At 40.7% G+C, this 26062-nt stretch overlaps 1 protein-coding gene across 2 annotated transcripts in view; it reads left to right on the top strand.

The window, feature by feature from the left end:
* PGF (placental growth factor) overlaps positions 1–26062 on the top strand; it is a gene marked incomplete in the record, with an annotated part of 845194 nt that overhangs the window by 772782 nt on the left and 46350 nt on the right. For both annotated transcript variants that reach the window (XM_044064029.1, XM_044064030.1), the window contains 1 exon segment: positions 18196–18225. In XM_044064029.1, coding sequence (XP_043919964.1) covers positions 18196–18225 — 30 coding nt within the window.

The following is a 26062-nucleotide window of genomic DNA, read 5'->3' as shown; positions in this document are numbered from 1 at the left end:
TTTATTAAAACAGTGTCAATTTTACAGCCTTGTCTTGCCAATCTTTCTTTCACTATTTTGGACTATTTTGGTTTGGCAAGACTTTAGCCCTAGCACAGAACATTTGTTCCTTTGTTTCACTTTTTGCTGTGTGCTTTTGTGCTGGGCAGGCTATGGCTAATATGCTGATGGAGATTTATGAACAAGGGGAGTCCAATTCGGGACATGTTGACAGTAATTTCAGAAAGACCATGGACTATCTTAGTAAGAACAATCCTCTTTTGGATCTTGGTCTAATGGTTGACAGATCTGGGCTTGGTAAAAATAATGTTCCTGTTGCAACAGACAAGAGGTTTGATGATTTAATAAGAGATCTAAATTTTAAAGCAATGAGATTACAGAGACTAAAATGGCAAAATTACCACTTTGAAGCGTGCCAGCAATTTGGAATTGTTCCCCGTGGGATGAGAATTCTGTGCATGCCAACTCAGGGGGAACGCTACCCTGAGTTGCTTGCGCAATGGCAGACTCTCAATATAGAAACTGGCTTCAAGTATATGGATCTCATAAGCAAGTTTTTTGGTCCGGAGCAGTTGGAGCTACAAAAAAGTGTTGATACACTGTTGAACAAAATTACAGAAGATTTTAGAGAGCCTGGTTACCAGCTGAGACTTAAAAATCTACAGCGTGACCTCATTGAAAATGAGGAGAAACTTCGGAAGCAGAAAACCCAAAAGCTGAGGCGGGACTTTGAGGATTTCTCCTCAGGCAATATTTTTGTTTGGCCCAAGTACAAGGGGACCTTGAATACTGATGACGTGGATGGTGACGGCCGAGGGTTGAGATGCCAACATGGAGGGCGTACTGGAGAGGTACGAAGAGAACCAGCTGTGAGAGAAGGGATGATAAAGCCTTCGAAAGAACCAGTTGTTGCTGAGCCGTTTGACCAGCCAGGAAGAGTGGAAGTACAACAGGAGCCGCCCATTGTGGAAACACGACAGGAGCCGTCCGCACATGCATCTACCAACATGGGTGAGACGTCAGGATCCACGCAAGCATTGGGAAATGCTTTTTTGGTGAATACTGAGAACCAACAAAAGAGAACTTTAGATGAACAATACACGGATAAGGGAGCACGTCCCAAACAGGAGCAAACACGACAACGTTTTTTAGAGAGCTTACCGGCTCCGGTGAAAAAACGTACACCCTGGAAGAGATCGCACAGCGAAGGGAGAGATCCCAACAAAAGGCGACGGACTTTGGAGTGACTGACTATAATCATAGTGGTATGGTGTATAATTTATCTTCTCATGTTTTAACAGAGGACGAATTATTTGTTTTAAATAAAGGTCTGACTTTCGTACCAGGGAGGGTCAGCATTTATAATGATGTAGTGCTGGATATAGCGCTTTTTTGTAGAAATTTGGCACTAAAATGCATGTTTAATAATGTTTTAAACAGTGAATCCACTAATAATGATACAGCTATAGCACTGAGACAACCTAGCACTTATATACCTCCGTTCACACCAGCCATGAATATGTTTATTAACAGCTGTGAACGTGATCTGAGAAAACATTTTGATGAGGGTGTTCATAGTAAATTTTTTAATTTAACGATGGCACAACAAAAAGCTCTGGGAAATTTGTGCAATAACAAAGATATAGTTATAAAAGGAGCGGACAAAGGGGGAGCTATTGTCATACTTGATACAGTATTATATGACCAGAAATTGAAGGAATTATTGTCGGATAACAAAACCTACATTCCCATAAATCCTATTACCATAGTAAGGATAATTGAAGGTGTACACAGAGAGTTAAAACGTCTTCATTTTGAAATGATGATAGAGGATGATTTGTTAAAATTCCTGATGGTGGCCAAGCCGACCACACCTGTATTTAAAGCTCTACCCAAAATTCATAAATCACTTAGTGACCCTCCCCTTAGGCCCATTGTTTCTGGACGAGGGTGGGTCACTGAAAATGTATCCATTTGGTTAGAATGCAATATGAAACCTTTTGTGGAAAGGGTGCCTACCATATTGAAAGATTCGAAAGGTTTTTTACAAGTAGTGAGAGATTTTCAGCTTAAACAAAACTATAACAATAGCATTATGGTCACTTTAGACGTGCAAAATCTCTTCACTGTGATTAGTAACAACTATGGTATACAAGCGATAGAGTATATTCTCAAGGAAATGGGAGAAACTGATAACAAAATCAAGTTGATCCACAAATTGTTGGATGTCATCTTAGAAAACAATGTTTTTATAGGGGGTCCACAAGCATATAGGCAGGCACAGGGGGTAGCGATGGGCACCCCCTGTGCCAACACGTATGCAAATCTGGTTCTCTATTTCTGGGAAAAGAAAAACATCTTCAATAATGAAAGATGGATGAAACACATAGGAGCCTATGTGCGCTTTGTAGATGATATTTTTATTTTTTGGCAGGATACCTTAGAAGAACTCTTTAGTTTTTTGGATTATCTCCATTCTACTACAACTTTTTTCAAATTCACTTTAAATTATTCTAGGGAACAAATAGACTATTTGGATGTTAACATAAGAAGCACTTTGGATGGGTTCATTTCGACATTACACAAAAAAGATTGTTGGAAGAACCATTTATTATCGTATGATAGTATGCACCCCCGCTATATGTTCCCCAACATAGTCAAAGGTCAAGTCTGTAGAACATCTAGGTTATGTTTAGAAGATGAGGATTTTAACAGAGAAATAGGAGAATTAAGAGTATGTTTTGGCCAGAGAGGCTATAATGAGACCATGGTTAATACAGTGGTAGAATCTAGTTCGAGGAAACGAAGTAGTGGATATAAACCTTGGTTAAGACAAAGTCAGACAGAAGGTGAAAAACATCAAAAGAATAAAAGACCAGATGGAGTTAGGCTTTATTTCACGTATAGTAGTGACATTAAAGATATACAGAGCATAGTTAGCAAAAATTGGAACATACTAAGAAGTGACCCTAAATTGGATACCATGATCAGTGAAACACCATATTTTGCCTATAGACGCAATAAAAATCTAAAGGATTTACTCTGCAAAGAAAAATCAGCCTTTGACAAAAAATTGTTGATTACCAAAGAAGGGACGGTACCCTGTGGTATGTGCAAGGCTTGCAGTAGTATCAATGGGTACAATACATTTAAACACCCAACAACAGGACAGTCATTTCAATTTAAGGCCAAAGCCACGTGTAGAACATCTAATGTGGTTTATTTGGCCGAATGTACACAGTGTCCGGCATACTATGTAGGGATGACAAATAATATGTTAAAGGTCAGGATTCTGCAGCATTTGTCCAGTATCAGAAATAAAGATCAGCACAATGCACTCTATAGGCACTTGATGAATAATCCTACACACACTTTTTTATTTAAAGTTATTACCAATGTAAGCTTAGGAGTGAGAGGGGGGGACATAAAGCTGCTTACGGAGACACTTGAATCCAAATGGATTATAACTCTAGGATCACATAGACATTCAGGCATAAATGAAATTGTCCCTTTAAAACCTGCCTTACAGAATAGGCGGGTAAGATATTAGTATTGTTGGATTCTGATTGGTTGTCAGTATGTTTAAATGTGAAGACCAGTGTTGCTTTATTTGTCTGATGAAGGGTTGGAGAACCCGAAAGCGCTTACCACTGTTTGGAGTTTGTATTTGTTATTGTTTTTATTAAAACAGTGTTAATTTTACAGCCTTGTCTTGCCAATCTTTCTTTCACTAGTTTTGGACTATTTTGGTTTGGCAAGACTTTAGCCCTAGCACAGAACATTATTTCCTTTGTACCTACTGGTGACATCTGGCCACTCAGCACATCTCCTTAACTTCCAGAACATGTGGCTCTGGTGCTGATCATGCTGATTATGTGTAATATTGGACCATGCATACCAGCAGGTCCAAAGTGTCAAATTATGATTATGTGTAATATTGGAGCATGCATACCAGCAGGTCCAAAGTATCTGATCATGTTGATTATGTGTAATATCGGAGCATGCATACCAGCAGGTCCAAACTATCTGATCATGGTGGTTATGTGTATCATTGGAGCATGTATACCAGCAGGTCCAAAGTATCTGATCACGGTGATTATGTGTAATATCGGAGCACGCATACCAGCAGGTCCAAAGTATCTGATGAGGGTGATTATGTGTAATATCGGAGCATGCATACCAGCAGGGCCAAAGTATCTGATCGCGGTGATTATGTGTAATATCGGAGCATGCATACCAGCAGGTCCAAACTATCTGATCATGGTGGTTATGTGTATCATTGGAGCATGTATACCAGCAGGTCCAAAGTATCTGATCACGGTGATTATGTGTAATATCAGAGCACGCATACCAGCAGGTCCAAAGTATCTGATGAGGGTGATTATGTGTAATATTGGAGCATGCGTACCAGCAGGTCCAAACTGTCAAATTACATTTTTATGGGAAAATTAGTATTTTTGTAATTGTCAGTTCCTGTACTGTACTATTGCTGGAGACAGATCATTAGTTTTGCTTGTAAGGGGGGCTTCCCTGTTTCTTTAAACACAGAAATTGGGGAGTTAAGGGGCAATAGCCCCACCTTACTAACAGAATTAAACAAAAACCCACCAGAATGGCTATCAAGCTACACTTTCAACTTCAGCATCCCAAGACCTATGCAAATGCACTGGCAGAGTTCAGTTTTCTAAAGTACTGCCCAGACCATGTGACTACAATCAGTCAGCAGCCTTTCGCCTGAGGTACCAGATTACGAAGTACAATTACCATTCGCCGTATGTTTATGCATGGTATTCTTTATGGGCAATTAATGACTAGTACAGAGATTCAGTAACAATTCACTGCTTGGGTTCAGATCAAGCAAACTACTCCTCCCAAGTCTTCCAAGTATCTCCACAATTTCCCTAGTGCTTAAATTGGCAACAGAACTGCAGAAGCATTAAGTGAGAGCCGGCCATGCAGAGCACCTGCAAACTTCCAGAAGTCAAAATACTATGAAAAGGTGTCAAATGTATATACAAAAAGCAGCTTTCCATTCTGTAACACCGTCATTTTGAGGTGACCATCTGTACTGGCATATGCTCCAACTGTACAGCCCCCCCACCCCAACCCAGAACCATTTGACTATCCTCAAGAACCTCATATGTCCCAGCATGATCCTTGTTCTGTCAACTTCTGGATTATTCATATGCAAAATATAAGGGTAAAAACTATCATAGAACTATAAAACTAGACTTCTTAAGATCCTCACAGGTCGACCGTGGTGGTGCAGCTCACAGCAAGAGGTTCTCCAGTTTGATTCTCAGCTTGAGTGCCTTCTGTGTGGAGTCTGCATGTCCTCCCTGTGGTCAAATGAGTTTTATAGACATGCAGTAGGCGCATGTGTGTGTGTGTGTGTGTGTGTGTGTGTGTGTGTGTGTGTGTGTGTGTGCGTGTGTGTGTGCCTTCTCTGAAGTTTGGGCACCGGGCTGGCAACTTGGCACCATAAAAACTACACTGCCAATCAGTATGCATACTGGTGATCTGCTGTGGCAACCTTAACGGGAGAAGCCAGAAGACAGTTTCTTCTTAAGATCCTCACAGATCAATATGCTTGTAGGTACCTGTTCCTCACATGAAGGGCAGTTCTAGAGTAGGAAAAAAAACATTCTTGGTCAAGAAGTCTGGTTCTAGAAGCAGCACTATCTATAGTTGTAAAACGTAGCTGGCACTTTTCGATTTCTCTCCCCTTGCCCTGGCTGCTTTGACAGCAGTCTCCAAATACTATAGGGAGACTATTCAATTATCTTTAGTGTTTTACTGCCTCCATCTAGTGGACAATATGCACTATTGAGCAGATTATCCATTCAAGAAGTGATACCGGTGGACTGAAGCATTGATCTCAGCCAAGTGACCAAACCCAGACCTCCAGCACCATCTCAGTCCAACCAGTGCTTCGTGTCCCTGCCCAAGTAGCTGACATACACATTCTTTGAGGTTTGATTTACACACACACACACACACACACACACACAAACAAAAACACAAACGCACACTCTTGGGAAAGGCTGGCACAGGTTTACTAGCTATGCTCCCTTCTGCCTAGACTATAAGGTAGTTCATAAATTGATTTATCAGATACTAATGTCATTATTCTAGTGACTTGTGCAGTAATTTCATAGAGGTTAGTTAGCAAAGGACTAGATCACATGTATGTGGTCCAATAAACACTAGGAAAAAACAGTTACAGAGTGTGATACATTTTGATCTTAAAGGAAAACGCAGATGATTAGAGCTGCATCACGGTCAGACAGTGCCCGAGATGTTGCTTCTGCTTGCCAGGGCCCCCTGATCCCAATCTCAGGCTCCAAAGAAAAAATGTCCTGTCAAAATTAAAAAAGAAAGAAAAATTCCTATCAGATTGTCAAGGGTTTAGGTGTTCAGGCTAAGCTCCTTTCTGTATCAATACATGTGCTCACCTGTAGAAAAGAGGTACCACTTTGTTATCAAAAAAGCTCTTCAGCTGAAGCAAAACACTACTATGTATCCATGTAATATCTATTTGTTAAACTGTGTCATTAACTAAATTGTAGCAAAAAATACACCACCTTCTTGATCCAGTTCCTAATACACAGTGACTGTCATTTAAACAAGTGGGATTGCTGATGACGCTAGGAGAGAACGATCTGCACATCTCCTGTAGCGCCAGTCATGCTGTGCAGCATCTTGTACCAGCTGATGACGCTAGGAGAGAACGATCTGCACATCTCCTGTAGCGCCAGTCATGCTGTGCAGCATCTTGTACCAGCTGATGATGCTAGGAGAGAATGATCTGCACATCTCCTGTAGCGCCAGTCATGCTGTGCAGCATCTTGTACCAGCTGATGACGCTAGGAGAGAACGATCTGCACATCTCCTGTAGCGCCAGTCATGCTGTGCAGCATCTTGTACCAGCTGATGACGCTAGGAGAGAATGATCTGCACATCTCCTGTAGCGCCAGTCATGCTGTGCAGCATCTTGTACCAGCTGATGACGCTAGGAGAGAATGATCTGCACATCTCCTGTAGCGCCAGTCATGCTGTGCAGCATCTTGTACCAGCTGATGACGCTAGGAGAGAATGATCTGCACATCTCCTGTAGCGCCAGTCATGCTGTGCAGCATCTTGTACCAGCTGATGACGCTAGGAGAGAATGATCTGCACATCTCCTGTAGCGCCAGTCATGCTGTGCAGCATCTTGTACCAGCTGATGACGCTAGGAGAGAATGATCTGCACATCTCCTGTAGCGCCAGTCATGCTGTGCAGCATCTTGTACCAGCTGATGATGCTAGGAGAGAACGATCTGCACATCTCCTGTAGCGCCAGTCATGTTGTGCAGCATCTTGTACCAGCTGATGACGCTAGGAGAGAACGATCTGCACATCTCCTGTAGCACCAGTCATGCTGTGCAGCATCTTGTACCAGCTGATGAAACTAGGAGAGAACGATCTGCACATCTCCTGTAGCGCCAGTCATGCTGTGCAGCATCTTGTACCAGCTGGTGACGCTAGGAGAGAACGATCTGCACATCTCCTGTAGCGCCAGTCATGCTGTGCAGCATCTTGTACCAGCTGATGACGCTAGGAGAGAACGATCTGCACATCTCCTGTAGTGCCAGTCATGCTGAGCAGCATCTTGTACCAAGTGCAACTGCCCCTTCACCCCACTAGTACTAGGGCTTTACAGACAATGGCCCATCTAAAGTGTCACCTCTCTCCTATGATGTCTGAGTACACACTAATTACTTTGACATACTTTTACTTAATATAACAAAATAAATAAATAACATTTTAAGCTTCCAGGCTATTTTTTTTTCTTTGTCTTACGTAACCCCTCTGATGCTATATGGTAATGCAGTTCCGTTTCTGCACTGCTTCTGTAGGTTACACTTTCCTCCGCTATGCTTCCTCTGCATGTGCAGTAAAGTACTATTGTCCCGAATCACACTACTCAGAGATGTAGCCCATTTCTTTTTCAAAATGTACTGTTAAGATCCTGCTCTGATAGCCCCCAGGAAATAATGACCACAGTGACTCTAGTCCCCCACATTAAGTTAAACAATGTTATAAGCACACCTCTGAGCTGGGCTAGTTCTAAATTAGGTAGGGACCAGTTCTAGATAAGGTAGGAATTAGAGCAGAGCAGAGTCCACTACTAACCTATGTCAAACAACACTTATAAGATCTAAAGAGTGGATGGACGCCACAATATATTGCTCTGTAGTCTCTTTTTGTGTCCAGATTACAGGAAGTTGCTTGAATAAGTGCCTACCTGTCTGAATGAACTGAAATATCTAACATGGCAAGGTGTTTGCTCTGATGTATTCCTTGTACATTGTGATGTCCCCCAAAGATTAGTTTCCTTGCCCTGTAATAGCATACAGATAAGGTAGCGTTGATCCATTATACAGTTGGTACAGTGATGCTGTGTAAAGGCAGGCAGATTCTTAGCTGAATTTTATAAAAAGATTCAATACACTGTCTGAGTGGGTTATTACTCAAAATCAGTAAGATTTAAGAAACGCTGTTTAGTAGTTTGTCTTTTCGGCTTTTCCCAGTTAGGCATCGCCACAGCGGAACTCCGGTCTGCTAATGATTGGCAGTAGATTTTTATGGTGCCGAGTTGCCAGCCTGACGCCCAACCTTCAGCGAAGGCATGCCCATTCACGCATGTCTTTCGGAGGCCACTCGACCACAGGGAGGACATGCAGACTCCACACAGAAGGCACTCCAGCCAAGAATCGAACAGGAGAACCTCCTCTTTCTGTGAGGCAACAACGCTAACCACTGCACCACCACAGATTCAAGAAATGCTGTTTAGTAAAAAAAAAAAAAATGATTGCATTTGTTTACAGGGAAAATCTAAGTGAACAAAAAAATTACCTTTTCTGAGGTGGCCCCAGGGAGAAAAGCTCCATTAGTTGACTACAATGATGAATAATTAAAAATAAAAAAAAAATAGTAAAATACCAATATTAGATGCAAAAGGAGAATTATAAACAGGAAAACAAAAATCATCAAGCTACAATTTGTGTTTTTTATTTATTTATTTAAATGTGTTAAACAGGGTAGAATTAGAATATTGATCATAAATTACCAATTTCAGTCTTAGGTGATACATATTTTCAAGTGATAGATTAAAGTTAAACATCAGTATGCAAAATCTGTGTACAGAAGTTAGGATACAATAGGATCGCAGACCATGCATTAGAAAACGTTAAGCCATACAGTAACATGCAATGAGCAGATGGGTTTTGTAGTATTCTGTTGCATAGTTATAGAGGAAATAGGTTAGGAATGGTTCTAGGTTGAAAAAGGTTAGGCTTCCAGAGAGTTGTACATAGAAGTGAAAATAACCAGAATTGCTGGTGATTCTTAATCTACACCCACAATTGTGTCATTTTATAGACCTGGCCTTTTAACTCAATTCATCTAAATTGCTGTGGTCAGCCATTATTTGTACACTTGAAGTACCTTGGACAGTCTCAAGTTCTGGTCATATCTTGCAAGTCCCCCATTTACCTTCAAAATGAAAGACACCATCACCCTGACTATATGAGCCTCGTACCTACAACAAAGGTGCCGGCACATGCACATCCTTTACTATAGTCTTGGCATCTTTTATGACTCAGATAACTTTGGTTTTAATTAATATTCATGTTACACTTCATTTCTCTCATTTTTCAAATGCCTATATCTTCCTGTCCTTGTTAGACCCATTGTATTCTTTTTCCCTGATAGGCTGAGCTTGACTTCCTGTCATAGGTTCATAGGTAGGTATTAGGCTATTGGCACTAGGACCTATATAAACCTAGCCAAAAAGGTACCCTGGCTTTTGCCACCCAAGAAAATTATTTTCTTGTGCTCCTGTCGAGCAGAGGCACAGGAGTGATCCCCGGGATGAATTTCCTATTTCCCATCCAATCATCAAGATTTTTCTTGAAGAGTGCTAATGAGGAGCTTTGTTTGATATAGACAGGTAGTTTGTTCCAGAGTATGGGAAGTCACTGGGACAGGAATCTATCCCTCCAGCACTTCTGTTTATTGTAGTGACAAGGTTTAGGTCCCTAGAGCATGTAGCTCGGATGGATTGGGATTTCTTTAAGTGGAGCATGTCCAACAGCTCTGGGTTTGACATAGCTTTGTATGTTAGGCAGAGATCGCCTCGGAATAGGCAATATGCAATGGAGTAAAGTTGGAGATTTTTGAGACGGTCTGCATAGGGCATCTGTTTGAGGCTGGTAATCCTGTTTGTGAGGTATTTCTGTGGCCTTTCCAGTTGTTGTAGATGTCTTGTGAGGTACATACCAAAAGGGGCATTGCACTCTGTAATGGGTCTAATGAGTGATGAGTAGTGGGGAACAATGACCTCTTTTTTCCTGGATGAGACACATTTTGTGATGAGGTGTGCCATGTAGAAGGATTTCCTGACTACTGTGGCGATGTGATTGTCAAAGGAGAGACTACTGTCCACCTGTGTCCCAAGGTCTCTTATCACACTTTCAGTGTTAAGTAGACTACTGCCTATGTGGTAGTTCATGGGTACAGAGTTTTTGCCAAAGGGGATGACAATGTAATGTCCTTGTTAAGTCCATTGTGTTCTTTTTCCCTGACAGGCTGAGCTTGACTTCCTGTCCTTGTTAATCCCATTGTGTTCTTTTCCCTGACAGGTTGAGCTTGACTTCCTGTCCTTGTTAATCCCATTGTGTTATTTTTCCCTGATAGGTTGAGCTTGACTTCCTGTCCTTGTTAGGCCCATTGTGTTATTTTTCCCTGATAGGTTGAGCTTGACTTCCTGTCCTTGTTAAACCCATTGTGTTCTTTTTCCCTGATAGGTTGAGCTTCACTTCTTGTCCTTGTTAGGTCCATTGGGTTCTTTTTCCCTGATAGGCTGAGATTGACTTCCTGTCCTTGTTAGGCCCATTGTGTTCTTTTCCCTGATAGGTTGAGCTTGACTTCCTATCCTTGTTAAGCCCATTGTGCTCTTTTTCCCTGATAGGTTGAGCTTGACTTTCTGTCCTTGTTAAGCCCATTGTGTTCTTTTTCCCTGATATGCTGAGCTTGACTTTCTGTCCTTGTTAAGCCCATTGTGTTCTTTTTCCCTGATAGGTTGAGCTTGACCTCCTGTCCTTGTTAAGCCCATTGTGTTCTTTTTCCCTGATAGGTTGAGCTTGACTTTCTGTCCTTGTTAAGCCTATTATGTTCTTTTTCCCCTGACAGGCTGAGCTTGAATTCCTGTCCTTGTTAAGCCCATTGTGTTCTTTTTCCCTGACAGGCTGAGCTTGAATTCCTGTCCTTGTTTAGCCCATTGTGTTCTTTTTCCCTGATAGGTTGAGCTTGACTTCCTGTCCTTGTTAGGCCCATTGTGTTCTTTTCCCCTCATAGGCTGAGATTGATTTCTTGTCATTGTTAGGCCCATTGTGTTCTTTTTTCCTGATAGGTTGAGCTTGACTTCCTGTAGGCCCATTGTGTTCTTTTCCCCTGATTGGCTGAGCTTGACTTCCTGTCCTTGTTAGGCCCATTGTGTTCTTTTTTCCAGATAGGCTGAGCTTGAACACCTCATGCCATCATCATCATCAGTGGCTCCTGGAAAAGGAGATGCAAGAGCCAGAGAACTTGGATGTTATTATTCAGTGAATGAGGATATTTGTAGAATGCTCCTGCATGCCTCACTTTCTGGCCAGCATGCACAACTGCATTCTCATTATGCTGAGCTCAGGGTGAGTGCATGTGCTTCTGTACACTCATAAGGCTCACTTGGAGTACACACCCTCAGTGGTGAACTTCCACTTCCAAGTACCTGGATGGATACAGTTGACTTCCATGCATTCCTTCAGGGGACATTTCTCTGGCAGGACAAAGTGAATACCCTCCCCTAGGATGGCCAGGCAGGCACTGGTCACTTACTCCTACCCTTCCCTGGTTGGCTTCCACAGAACCTTGGTCAGTAATTGAACTGGGGTTTGCTCGTATAGATTATGACTCTTTCTCTGCATAGTGGAGATGAATGCCTATGATGTTTTTTGCTATTTTCTGAGTATACTGTGCTATAGCCGGATGGAATGGGTTCCTATTGTTATCGAAATCATGAAACATCGAACACTACAAGATCGAACTTGTATGTTCAATAGTTCATAATTTCGAAAACATTAAAAAAAAAACACAAACAACGTAATTTATCTGTTGTAAGCAGGGGGGTAAGACCCTTTCCACACTGTAGTGCGATCTCGGAGTTGGTATATTTAAAGAGTGGGGGATGTGGGGGGCACAGCCCCCCAATCCCCAATGTAAGGGTTGTGGGTGGGCTTGCCCCCCTGCTTACAACAGTTATTTAACTGTTGACCTTTTTTTTTTTTTTTTTATGTTCAAATTCCTGAAACTTCGATTAACTGTTTTCGATGTTTACAATTTCGAAGTTTCAGCAATTTGATAAAGTAATAGGAACCCGATGGAATTACTGTCATTTATTAGCCAGCTGTTATACAGTGAGTTTATATGATAATTAAAGTGTAATATTTCATGAGTTAACCTGATAATGTAGCTGTACTAATTTATCTTTGAAGTCCAGGTGGGTTTAGTAAACAAAACGGTTAATTCATTTACAAAGACATATTTTCAAAAGTATTCATTATTCCTGACTTGTGTTTTTTATGTCTCATTGCCATATAACTTATGATGAGAAACCTAGAATGTTCTTTGCATATGTTAATTATATTCAGCGAATGGGTGACCTGTTCATCACCACTCTGACTGGAGAATGAAAATTCTCTAGCAGGGTGTTAATGTACAGGTAATGCCCACTGAAAAACAAGTCCAACATTTCAAGGCAGCATATTAAGCTGATACGTAGCTTGTACTATAATGAAGTTAACGTCCACCAGTATTTTACACTCGCTAAGCACTGCTTTTGCTTTTTAGCATGTGTAAAATTAAAAGAAAAAAAAAACTGTGTGTGTGTGTGTGTGTGTGTGTGTGTGTGTGTGTGTGTGTGTGTGTGTGTGTGTGTGTGTGTGTGTGAGTGCGTGTGTGTATGTATGTGTGAGATATACAGAGAAAGGCTGATCGAGTATTGGATGCAGGTCATTTACAGTTAAGAGTTTTGCATACCTCTCAAACTCTCAAGAAATCCAGACAAAACCTAAAATAGTGTAGGGCAAAGGCTCAGTGAGAGAGCGAGAGTGTCTAGAGGTCTACCTGAAAATATCAAACTCCCAAAAGATCGAAGACAACATCATTGAGATGAAATCAGGGAAAACTCATTTCAGAGAATGTTTTCCCAGGGTAAGTAACCTGTTGGCCAACAAGATGAACTTTGCCCTTTTCCCAACTGTAATGCAATCTCGGGGATGGTATGTTTAGTTGGGGGGGCACAGCACCCCCACTTTGGGGGATGTGGGTGGCATAGATCCCCCACCTGGGTGGGTTGGGGATTGTGCGGTTTCATTTTTGTGACATTTGGTGTTAGTGGTTACTTACCCTGGGAAGGTATTCATTGATCTGGTCTTTCACTGAAGTGGGTTTTCACTGATTTCATCTTGACAATGTTGTCTTCATTCTTCTGGGATTTCACGTTATGAAGTAGACCCATATGTAGACATTAAATACTTACCAAACGTATATTTTGAATGTAAAGTACTTCCTCCAACACCATTTACATATACTACAGCAAGTTTGAAACATTAGGCAGAGGAATTAGGTTACATAAAAATATAACATATATATATATATATATATATATATATATATATATATATATATATATATAGCAGTGGTGCAGTTCTGTGTGGAGTCTGCATGTCCTCCCCGCGGTCGACTGGTGTTCGAAAGATATGCATGAATGGGCATGCCTTTGTTGAAGGTTGGGCATTGGGATGGCACCTCAACACCGTAAAAATCTACTGCCAGTCATTAGCAGACCGGAGTTCCACTGTGGCGACCCCTAACCGGGAAAAGCTGAAAGAAGAACAACAAACTATATATATATATATATATATATATATATATATAGTAATTTAAAAAAAAAAGTGAAATACAAAATAATTTTACAGACATCCCATTCTCTAATCAAAATAATGCCCTCCAGGGTGTGTGTTATTGTGTTAATAATGCTCTTCCAGGGGTGTATAGTCCCTCTGCCTGTGGTGTCAGGCTTCAGAATACCCCTGGGTGGGCATTGTTTAGATAATAACACACATGCTGCCAGGCATTATTGCTTGTGCATAGTAGTGTACTATCTATTTTCTCTAGCTTTATAATTTGATCTTCTGGCCTGAGTCATAACTGAAAAGGGTCCATTTTGGATGGGGTCCCCTGTCTGGTTACCAAACAGATAAAGTAACACTAAGTGCATATATACATAGGCATGGATCACTGTTTTATAGCAGATATAGTCTAGACCGTGCCATATGGGGTAATTTGCTTTTGGAGAGGAGCAACAAAGATCTAGAGATTGTCACCACAACAGGCTTGGCAGTGGTATCCATTTGAGGCTTTCATTACCAGCCTGAGACACAGTGTTCATTGACTGGAGGCAGCATCTGACTACATGTAAAATGTGGACACACTAGGAATGAGGAATGCACAGAATTCTGTTTTTCACTCTTGCCCCCTCTGTTAAGGAAGAGATGAGTTACAACTAGATCAAACGGTTGTCTACTTTTTGAATACAGTCATATAAAACTATCTTCAGAGTGTTGCAGACTGAATTGTGCCACAGAAGGGTGTCCCTCAGTGTCAGCAGTGACTGGGTTAAATTTACTGACCTTTGGGCATTAGCAGAAGCTAGTAGAAGAAGAGGAGATGCTAATGACCTGGTTGCCTTCTTCAGCATTGTCATCAACCCCCCCCATTTCACGTTTTGTACATGTTGGCAAGATATGTCACATTAACACTGACCATAACATAGAACCTTTTTAAATGGAATAAATAAATCCACAATTGCAGCGATGACCCATGGGCTGCCTAGGGATGACTTCAAGTGGGGAGTATTAGTGAGTGAGATTTGAGAATACAATAGCCCAAAAGTAAATAATCTAGATCCGCTGTATCATAGTGACCACATTTGCCACCTCAGACTCTTGGCCATGTGGTGAAATTAGTAAGAACAAGTTATAAGTAGTAGGATGACATGGAGTAGAGTCAGATAGCTAACATGGGAATGGGGGTCTATATTAGAACATTGAAGTTTCAAAACTTCGAATGTTCCAATATCGACCCCTATTTAGCGAAAGCTGAAAACATCGAACATACAGAACAGCAAATTTTTTCCTAGGGAAAAAATTTGCTGTTCCAAAACACATACACACAACACAAGCACACCAAACAAACAGCAATCCACATGCATACACCTAAAATCTTACACCTAACCCTACACTAAACTATACACGCACCACTAACTATCCACTTACCTTAACCCAAACCCTAACCCTAAGGTCCATCACTAGCGCACACATACCTCACCTGCGCCCTAACCTTTACTAATCTATCCCGCCCCAATCCACACAATCACACACTCCACACAATCTCACACATACCTAACCCACACCCTAACCCTAACTCACCTAACCCGCCCTAACCCTCATGTCCACACAATCGCACACTTACCTGAACCCCACCCCTAACTTTCCACCACAGTGCTGAAAATACAGAAGCAACAGAAACGGACAACCAAATTCTTTCCCTGGGAAAAAATTTGGTTTACTGTTGCTTCTGTTGAAGAAGAGCATTGCAAATTCTTCCTAAGTAATGTTCACTGGATTGTTTGGGCTTTTGACTGGAGCAGATGGTTTCTTCTGAATATAGTCACAGACATGCATTATTTTATTTTATGGACATTAGATTGTATCTTCTATTTGAATTTACCGCTCTGACATGGTAAACCCAGAGTATTTTTCTTTTAAAGTTTATGATGTTGCTTTTTGACAGTGGTGGTACATTTGTAAGTGATCATTCCAAAAAAGTTTGTTTTTTTAATTGAATACTGTACTGGGGACTTTTTTTCTCAACTCCTTTATATATTAAGCCAGCATTGGCCATCTTTAATTTGGCATGACAGTCACCAAGGTTTAGTTTTATTCAGATTAATTTGTTGTTCTGAATTTTCTTTTGGGAATGTTAACATCAGTATAATCATTTACCTGTATTGGTGATATTGCATTACTCTGTCATTATCTTGTTCATCTCAGGTAGATCTGTAGATATTTCTAATTATTTGCAGGCTTGTTTCTTCCCCCACTATATGGGACAGTTGTATTTGGTCACAGAATTATCTTGTGAATGTACTTGGACCTTACTACTTATGAAAGCTTACCTAAAGATTCTATCCTCTGTCTTTATTTTGTTTTAGCTTATTCATCATAATTTCTTACATTTACGCATTTTCTTAAGTAGTGATTATTATGACTTTACTGAGTACATTTCCTTATTTCTTGGGTAGCTTTGAATTCCTAAACATTGTGGCTAGCATCAGTTATTTTAGACTAGTCTCATAATTTATTTTACTTTACTTTTCAGCAGTGAAGACTGTAGTTTTATTAAAGTAGGTATCTCCATAAGCTCTGTGGCGTGTGCAATAACTGCATAACACTGTAATAGCAGTACATAGTCAGGTAGGGGTTTGAAACTTAGTACTGAGGGTGGGAGGTTGGTATAATGGTTAAGGTGATTACCTTATAGACGCAAGGTGCAGAGTTCGGTTCTTACATGAGGTAACTGGCTAGGCTTAAAATGGTCCACAAGGGCAGTTAGCCTAGTACTAACCTATAAACCTAAACCTTAAGGCTCCCAGCCCTTTTGCTTTTCAGGTTTCTGAGCCATATTTTGGTATGTGTAGGATGCACCATCTTCTGAAGGGTACAGGGGGTGTGCTAGGCACACACACATATGCAGGCTTGTAGGTGGGGAAATGGAACCTTGATAGTAACCACCTAATAACACCATGGAGATGAAACTTTCTGGTGCTTACTATCCATCAGGACTTTGCAACACATCTGTTGTTGCTGATGACCATCCTGGGCTACTATTGGACATCTGGTCTTCATAATCTTGTGGCACATACTGTCTTGTAATATGATTTTATAGAGATATATATTTTCATACATATATATATATATATATATATATATATATATATATATATATATATATATATATATATATATATATATATATATATAGATATAGATATAGATAGATAGTACCTGTAACCTGTAGCAGGTCTAGCATTATCTCGGACTTGTGTAAGGTCACTGATCTCATGTTTCCAAGAGAGAGAGAGATGTGGCTGGCTGTTAACTCTGGACCTTACTTGGCAGCAGCAATCCCTTTCTGTTTTCCATTAGCAAACATATATGGTTGAGGAACTGGGACGTGTTATGGTATCATGTATTCTGTATTTGGTCCACAGAACTAAAGTGGGTATTGACTCATTTGAATCTGTCATGAGCAGAAAACAAACTACATGGATGTCCTCATGTACTACCTAGTCAATTGTGTGAGAATGTTCCTAAAAGAGTTCATAGACATCCTTGTCATCCTGGTCTTGTGTAGCCAAAACTGGTTGTTTTAAACTGCTTTTTGGAAAATGAAGAATCAGATGTTGTAAAAGAACTCCTTTGTATTATGAAGGGATTTAGGTTTGTTCAGGTTGTTACTGTCATTGTCATTTTGAACATACTTTGGACTTGCTTTTCTATCCAGCTGTGATGACGTCTGACTTTGGGTGGAGCTGATCTCTTCATCTGGTCATTAAATGGTTTGATTTACAGCTGAGATGTCCTTGCTGCAGTAAGTAGAGGGCTGCTAGCAACACTGACGTGTGGTGTCAGTATCTTGCTAAGGTGACCTGCTTGTGGTTTGTTTCTATGAAGATACAGAGTGATTATTAAGATACTGGTTGTCTACAACCCTTACATAAAGGCTATAATTATGAAAGTGTGTTATTGTGCATTCCTGGGCCACTGTGCGGAAACACTATGCATCTCCAGAGCAAATTTGTGTACTACAACTCAGGTGATAACCACTGTTTTGTCACTCACTGTAAGGAAAGATCTGGTTTATTCTAAAATGAAAAAGGATAACAATGTATTGAAATAATCGCTTGTCATGTATAAACTCAGATGCAGCTGGCATTGTGTCTTATAGCAGAAATAGACACCTCAAATTGTTTGTTTCCATTTGCAGCTCAAGAAAGGAAAAATTGAAACATGAAAGGTATGTGAATTACTGTGTTTAAGCATTGTAGAAGCTTTTATTATTATTTTATTTTTATTACTATTTTATTATTTTTTAGTCTGTTTATTTTATTTGTTGTTTGCTGCAGGGGCACATAACTTGTCAAGTCGTCTACTTCACTAACACCAATGTAATGTTGTTGAGATCTACAGCAATGAGAGCTCTGGTCACTGATATGGACAAGGCTGACCATCTGTGAATCCAAGGGAATGTACATTTCTGGACAGTAGCAAGACAAACATGGGGGCTCCTTGAGCAGACAGAATTTTTATTTTATTTCTTTGCTTTTTGCCTCTGTGCATATTTCCATTGACTTTTCCATTAAGAAGCAGCATTTTGACATCCACAAATACTGTAACACAAAATTGGAAATGCCACATAGACAAAGAAAAGTGAGAGTTCTGTGTTATCTAAAAGTATTACATGTGCCATTGAGTTTGCACTCAGGAGAGCAGCTCAGGTTCCAGCACATTGCAACATTGTTACCAGCTAACCCTGGTTCATACAAGTTAGGTATCTTAAAACAGTTTAGGCAGGGAGACAGGAAAGACCACTGTTTAAAGGAGCCACACTCTTAGTATTACTCATTTCTAAATGTTTTTTCCTTAAAATTGGAATCATATTAAATATTTAAAATGCTCAGGGCCTGTTAGAACATCTGTAAGCATTCTAGTCATTGAGATAAGTAGGTGGTCATCTAAATGTGATAACCCACCTCACTTTAAGGTGTGAAGTATAACTTGGTACATATCTCTGCATTCATCATACTTTTTTTCTGGGTATACTAAACATCACCCTAAACATACTCCGTTGGTTAGGTGGCCATGTCTGCAATCACATGGAGACTATTCCCCTTCCAGGAGTCCTGAATTCACTTTTCTGTACTTTCATGTCAGTCTCTTAGGGAGTAACCAGTCCTTGTTTCATTATCAATATTTGACTTTTCACAGTTTTCCCGTCACCCAGTTAAATAGAACAGGGTATATAACCAGTCATATTCCGTATTCATCCAGCTATTTAGTTTCCTTTTATCAAAATTTCTTAAATTCACCAATGTCAACATTAGATGCATAGTGGGTTCAGTCAGAAAGGCTCTAGCAAAACATGGAAGTGTGTGTACAAAGGCATTTATAAGCTTAAGGCATCAGAGGAAATGGAATATTCCCTAAAAAAGGTACAAATATTTTAGTACACTTGTTATAGAATGCTAAATGACATTCAAATCTTCATTAGTGCGTTCAGGGTCTTTCAAGCCGATCGGATCTTCCATGCATTCAGGCCTTTGTTCTTTCTTTCTTCTAGTACCCACTCTGGGGGAGGGAGAAGGTTAATAATGCCAGAAGCTTCTTTTTAAGCTGAATGTTTCAGCACATAACCCATCTTTTAGTTACAGTATGCTGATGAGATAAAAAAGAAATGCATCCCTATATAGTGGGGCCTACATTATTAATGTCCTATGTGTAATTGTGCATTTTTATGCCTGTGAGATACAACATTCTTATTTCCTCTAAGGCATTTACATATATCCCACAATGCCAATAACAAGAAGGTTTTTAAATGTCATTGTATTCATCTAGTCGATTTTTGCCGTATCAAAAAGGTTCACTGTTATCACAGTACTTCTCTTGTATGACTTTTTGAACAAACTTTCTTTGTGAAATCTTAATAAAGCAAGTTTTAAGCAGATGTCAAGTTCTTTTGCTTTCAGATTTCAGAAGGTGACAATGTAGTGATTGATTTTAGCCTAGTCTGGTAACTAAATAAAAACTCTACCTATTCTTGTTTTAAGAGACTCATCAGTAATTTTTTTGCTTTTCTTTAAATGTTTGCACTAATTCTGCTAATCTATTTGAACAGTGACGTGAAGGCCTATAATTCACTTGTAAATAATGCTTAATTGTATATAAAATCCATAAATTAGTGGTAGTAGGCCGTGAATACCAAAATATTTACATTTTCAATAGCTGAGCCCAATGTTCACATTGCTGCACAGTATATATCCATCCATTTTGAAAAAGCATCCATAATGACTAAAAATATTTTTTCCAAGAAGTAGTCCACCATAATCACTTTATTGCTGTCTTTGCCTTATTATGTGATTCACTTTTTTAAACACCTTTACTGAATTATCACTTATGGCACAGGCAAACTTACATTTATATAAAAGTAATCAACCCATATTAACAAGTTCACATTTACAAATGTTATACATCACACGTATGGTTACTTAGCATATAATCAAAATACCTTTACATAAGGTGTTCTTTTCCAGCCTTCTCTTAAAGCTCATTCCTCCTCTAAAACATTTTTTGTATATGTATTTCTCACATAATTTCCATTTTTGTATATAATTTATTCCTGTGCTTTTCTAAAGTTCCCACTTCCTGTTCTTTTATCTCTTTTACAATATTCGCTGCTTCAAATATAGTCAGTGTAGACCAGAGGTCGGCAACCCATGGCTCGCAAGCCACATGCAGCTCTTTGAACACGTGGTTATTCTCTACAGTTGTAAACATCCATGTCCATGAGAGGTTGACAGGTATGGGACTAGTACCTTATTTTGGAGATGGAAGATTAGTAGATAAGGTCACATCTCACTGCAGGGTATACTTAGTGTACTAGGATACCCAGCCAACTTTTAGTCCATCTCACTTACTAACAAACTGTGACGTAATCAAATCTGAGAGCGGAAAGTCAAAGCACAGTAATATCTAGGTCAGTGATGTTTGTAAGTTACAAACTACCATAAATAATAAATCTAGACAGAAAAAAATATTTCCTCTTTAGTAGAAAGCTGCTTTCAAAACCAAACGCTGTGATGAACTTCAGGATGCATCTAGAAAAATGAAATGGACCAGGATGCCCATTAATCAAAACGACTATTACATTCCAACACTAAAGTCAAGTAACTCCTCTGCACTACTCATGCAAAATCATTCAACAAATCGGAACATGCCTCCTGAATTAGGATAATGAGAGGAGGGGTTTAACACAGATTAACACATTAGCCCATGTGCACGACCGCCTCAATTGCACTGATGTACATTGATGCTTCTGTAAATTGTTCACTCTGTTAGTACAACAAAAATAGCATGGATTTAAATGTCACCGTAAAATTGAGGACAACAATAGTAAGATAAAAAAATCATGTCTGCTGCAGCACAAGGCATATTCAGGACTGCACACCATTAACATACAGACATAAACAGGGTTAAGAGTCTCTGCTGCAGCACAAGGCATATTCAGGACTGCACACCATTAACATACAGACATAAACAGGGTTAAGAGTCTCTGCTGCAGCACAAGGCATATTCAGGACTGCACACCATTAACATACAGACATAAACAGGGTTAAGAGTCTCTGCTGCAGCACAAGGCATATTCAGGACTGCACACCATTAACATACAGACATAAACAGGGTTAAGAGTCTCTGCTGCAGCACAAGGCATATTCAGGACTGCACACCATTAACATACAGACATAAACAGGGTTAAGAGTCTCTGCTGCAGCACAAGGCATATTCAGGACTGCACACCATTAACATACAGACATAAACAGGGTTAAGAGTCTCTGCTGCAGCACAAGGCATATTCAGGACTGCACACCATTAACATACAGACATAAACAGGGTTAAGAGTCTCTGCTGCAGCACAAGGCATATTCAGGACTGCACACCATTAACATACAGACATAAACAGGGTTAAGAGTCTCTGCTGCAGCACAAGGCATATTCAGGACTGCACACCATTAACATACAGACATAAACAGGGTTAAGAGTCTCTGCTGCAGCACAAGGCATATTCAGGACTGCACACCATTAACATACAGACATAAACAGGGTTAAGAGTCTCTGCTGCAGCACAAGGCATATTCAGGACTGCACACCATTAACATACAGACATAAACAGGGTTAAGAGTCTCTGCTGCAGCACAAGGCATATTCAGGACTGCACACCATTAACATACAGACATAAACAGGGTTAAGAGTCTCTGCCGCAGCACAAGGCATATTCAGGACTGCACACCATTAACATACAGACATAAACAGGGTTAAGAGTCTCTGCCGCAGCACAAGGCATATTCAGGACTGCACACCATTAACATACAGACATAAACAGGGTTAAGAGTCTCTGCTGCAGCACAAGGCATATTCAGGACTGCACACCATTAACATACAGACATAAACAGGGTTAAGAGTCTCTGCTGCAGCACAAGGCATATTCAGGACTGCACACCATTAACATACAGACATAAACAGGGTTAAGAGTCTCTGCTGCAGCACAAGGCATATTCAGGACTGCACACCATTAACATACAGACATAAACAGGGTTAAGAGTCTCTGCTGCAGCACAAGGCATATTCAGGACTGCACACCATTAACATACAGACATAAACAGGGTTAAGAGTCTCTGCTGCAGCACAAGGCATATTCAGGACTGCACACCATTAACATACAGACATAAACAGGGTTAAGAGTCTCTGCCGCAGCACAAGGCATATTCAGGACTGCACACCATTAACATACAGACATAAACAGGGTTAAGAGTCTCTGCTGCAGCACAAGGCATATTCAGGACTGCACACCATTAACATACAGACATAAACAGGGTTAAGAGTCTCTGCTGCAGCACAAGGCATATTCAGGACTGCACACCATTAACATACAGACATAAACAGGGTTAAGAGTCTCTGCTGCAGCACAAGGCATATTCAGGACTGCACACCATTAACATACAGACATAAACAGGGTTAAGAGTCTCTGCTGCAGCACAAGGCATATTCAGGACTGCACACCATTAACATACAGACATAAACAGGGTTAAGAGTCTCTGCTGCAGCACAAGGCATATTCAGGACTGCACACCATTAACATACAGACATAAACAGGGTTAAGAGTCTCTGCCGCAGCACAAGGCATATTCAGGACTGCACACCATTAACATACAGACATAAACAGGGTTAAGAGTCTCTGCTGCAGCACAAGGCATATTCAGGACTGCACACCATTAACATACAGACATAAACAGGGTTAAGAGTCTCTGCCGCAGCACAAGGCATATTCAGGACTGCACACCATTAACATACAGACATAAACAGGGTTAAGAGTCTCTGCTGCAGCACAAGGCATATTCAGGACTGCACACCATTAACATACAGACATAAACAGGGTTAAGAGTCTCTGCTGCAGCACAAGGCATATTCAGGACTGCACACCATTAACATACAGACATAAACAGGGTTAAGAGTCTCTGCCACGGCACAAGGCATATTCAGGACTGCACACCATTAACATACAGACATAAACAGGGTTAAGAGTCTCTGCTGCAGCACAAGGCATATTCAGGACTGCACACCATTAACATACAGACATAAACAGGGTTAAGAGTCTCTGCTGCAGCACAAGGCATATTCAGGACTGCACACCATTAACATACAGACATAAACAGGGTTAAGAGTCTCTGCCGCAGCACAAGGCATATTCAGGACTGCACACCATTAACATACAGACATAAACAGGGTTAAGAGTCTCTGCTGCAGCACAAGGCATATTCAGGACTGCACACCATTAACATACAGACATAAACAGGGTTAAGAGTCTCTGCCGCAGCACAAGGCATATTCAGGACTGCACACCATTAACATACAGACATAAACAGGGTTAAGAGTCTCTGCTGCAGCAGCACAAGGCATATTCAGGACTGCACACCATTAACATACAGACATAAACAGGGTTAAGAGTCTCTGCTGCAGCACAAGGCATATTCAGGACTGCACACCATTAACATACAGACATAAACAGGGTTAAGAGTCTCTGCTGCAGCACAAGGCATATTCAGGACTGCACACCATTAACATACAGACATAAACAGGGTTAAGAGTCTCTGCTGCAGCACAAGGCATATTCAGGACTGCACACCATTAACATACAGACATAAACAGGGTTAAGAGTCTCTGCTGCAGCACAAGGCATATTCAGGACTGCACACCATTAACATACAGACATAAACAGGGTTAAGAGTCTCTGCCGCAGCACAAGGCATATTCAGGACTGCACACCATTAACATACAGACATAAACAGGGTTAAGAGTCTCTGCTGCAGCACAAGGCATATTCAGGACTGCACACCATTAACATACAGACATAAACAGGGTTAAGAGTCTCTGCCGCAGCACAAGGCATATTCAGGACTGCACACCATTAACATACAGACATAAACAGGGTTAAGAGTCTCTGCTGCAGCACAAGGCATATTCAGGACTGCACACCATTAACATACAGACATAAACAGGGTTAAGAGTCTCTGCTGCAGCACAAGGCATATTCAGGACTGCACACCATTAACATACAGACATAAACAGGGTTAAGAGTCTCTGCTGCAGCACAAGGCATATTCAGGACTGCACACCATTAACATACAGACATAAACAGGGTTAAGAGTCTCTGCTGCAGTGCAAGGCATATTCAGGACTGCACACCATTAACATACAGACATAAACAGGGTTAAGAGTCTCTGCTGCAGCACAAGGCATATTCAGGACTGCACACCATTAACATACAGACATAAACAGGGTTAAGAGTCTCTGCCGCAGCACAAGGCATATTCAGGACTGCACACCATTAACATACAGACATAAACAGGGTTAAGAGTCTCTGCTGCAGCACAAGGCATATTCAGGACTGCACACCATTAACATACAGACATAAACAGGGTTAAGAGTCTCTGCCGCAGCACAAGGCATATTCAGGACTGCACACCATTAACATACAGACATAAACAGGGTTAAGAGTCTCTGCCGCAGCACAAGGCATATTCAGGACTGCACACCATTAACATACAGACATAAACAGGGTTAAGAGTCTCTGCTGCAGCACAAGGCATATTCAGGACTGCACACCATTAACATACAGACATAAACAGGGTTAAGAGTCTCTGCTGCAGCACAAGGCATATTCAGGACTGCACACCATTAACATACAGACATAAACAGGGTTAAGAGTCTCTGCTGCAGCACAAGGCATATTCAGGACTGCACACCATTAACATACAGACATAAACAGGGTTAAGAGTCTCTGCTGCAGCACAAGGCATATTCAGGACTGCACACCATTAACATACAGACATAAACAGGGTTAAGAGTCTCTGCCGCAGCACAAGGCATATTCAGGACTGCACACCATTAACATACAGACATAAACAGGGTTAAGAGTCTCTGCTGCAGCACAAGGCATATTCAGGACTGCACACCATTAACATACAGACATAAACAGGGTTAAGAGTCTCTGCTGCAGCACAAGGCATATTCAGGACTGCACACCATTAACATACAGACATAAACAGGGTTAAGAGTCTCTGCTGCAGCACAAGGCATATTCAGGACTGCACACCATTAACATACAGACATAAACAGGGTTAAGAGTCTCTGCCGCAGCACAAGGCATATTCAGGACTGCACACCATTAACATACAGACATAAACAGGGTTAAGAGTCTCTGCTGCAGCACAAGGCATATTCAGGACTGCACACCATTAACATACAGACATAAACAGGGTTAAGAGTCTCTGCTGCAGCACAAGGCATATTCAGGACTGCACACCATTAACATACAGACATAAACAGGGTTAAGAGTCTCTGCCGCAGCACAAGGCATATTCAGGACTGCACACCATTAACATACAGACATAAACAGGGTTAAGAGTCTCTGCTGCAGCACAAGGCATATTCAGGACTGCACACCATTAACATACAGACATAAACAGGGTTAAGAGTCTCTGCCGCAGCACAAGGCATATTCAGGACTGCACACCATTAAA

The sequence above is a fragment of the Protopterus annectens genome, chromosome 2.part2, assembly GCF_019279795.1.
Source record: "Protopterus annectens isolate FY-2018-M chromosome 2.part2, PAN1.0, whole genome shotgun sequence".
NCBI lineage: Eukaryota > Metazoa > Chordata > Ceratodontiformes > Protopteridae > Protopterus > Protopterus annectens.
This window is presented reverse-complemented; position numbering and strand designations above follow the sequence as displayed.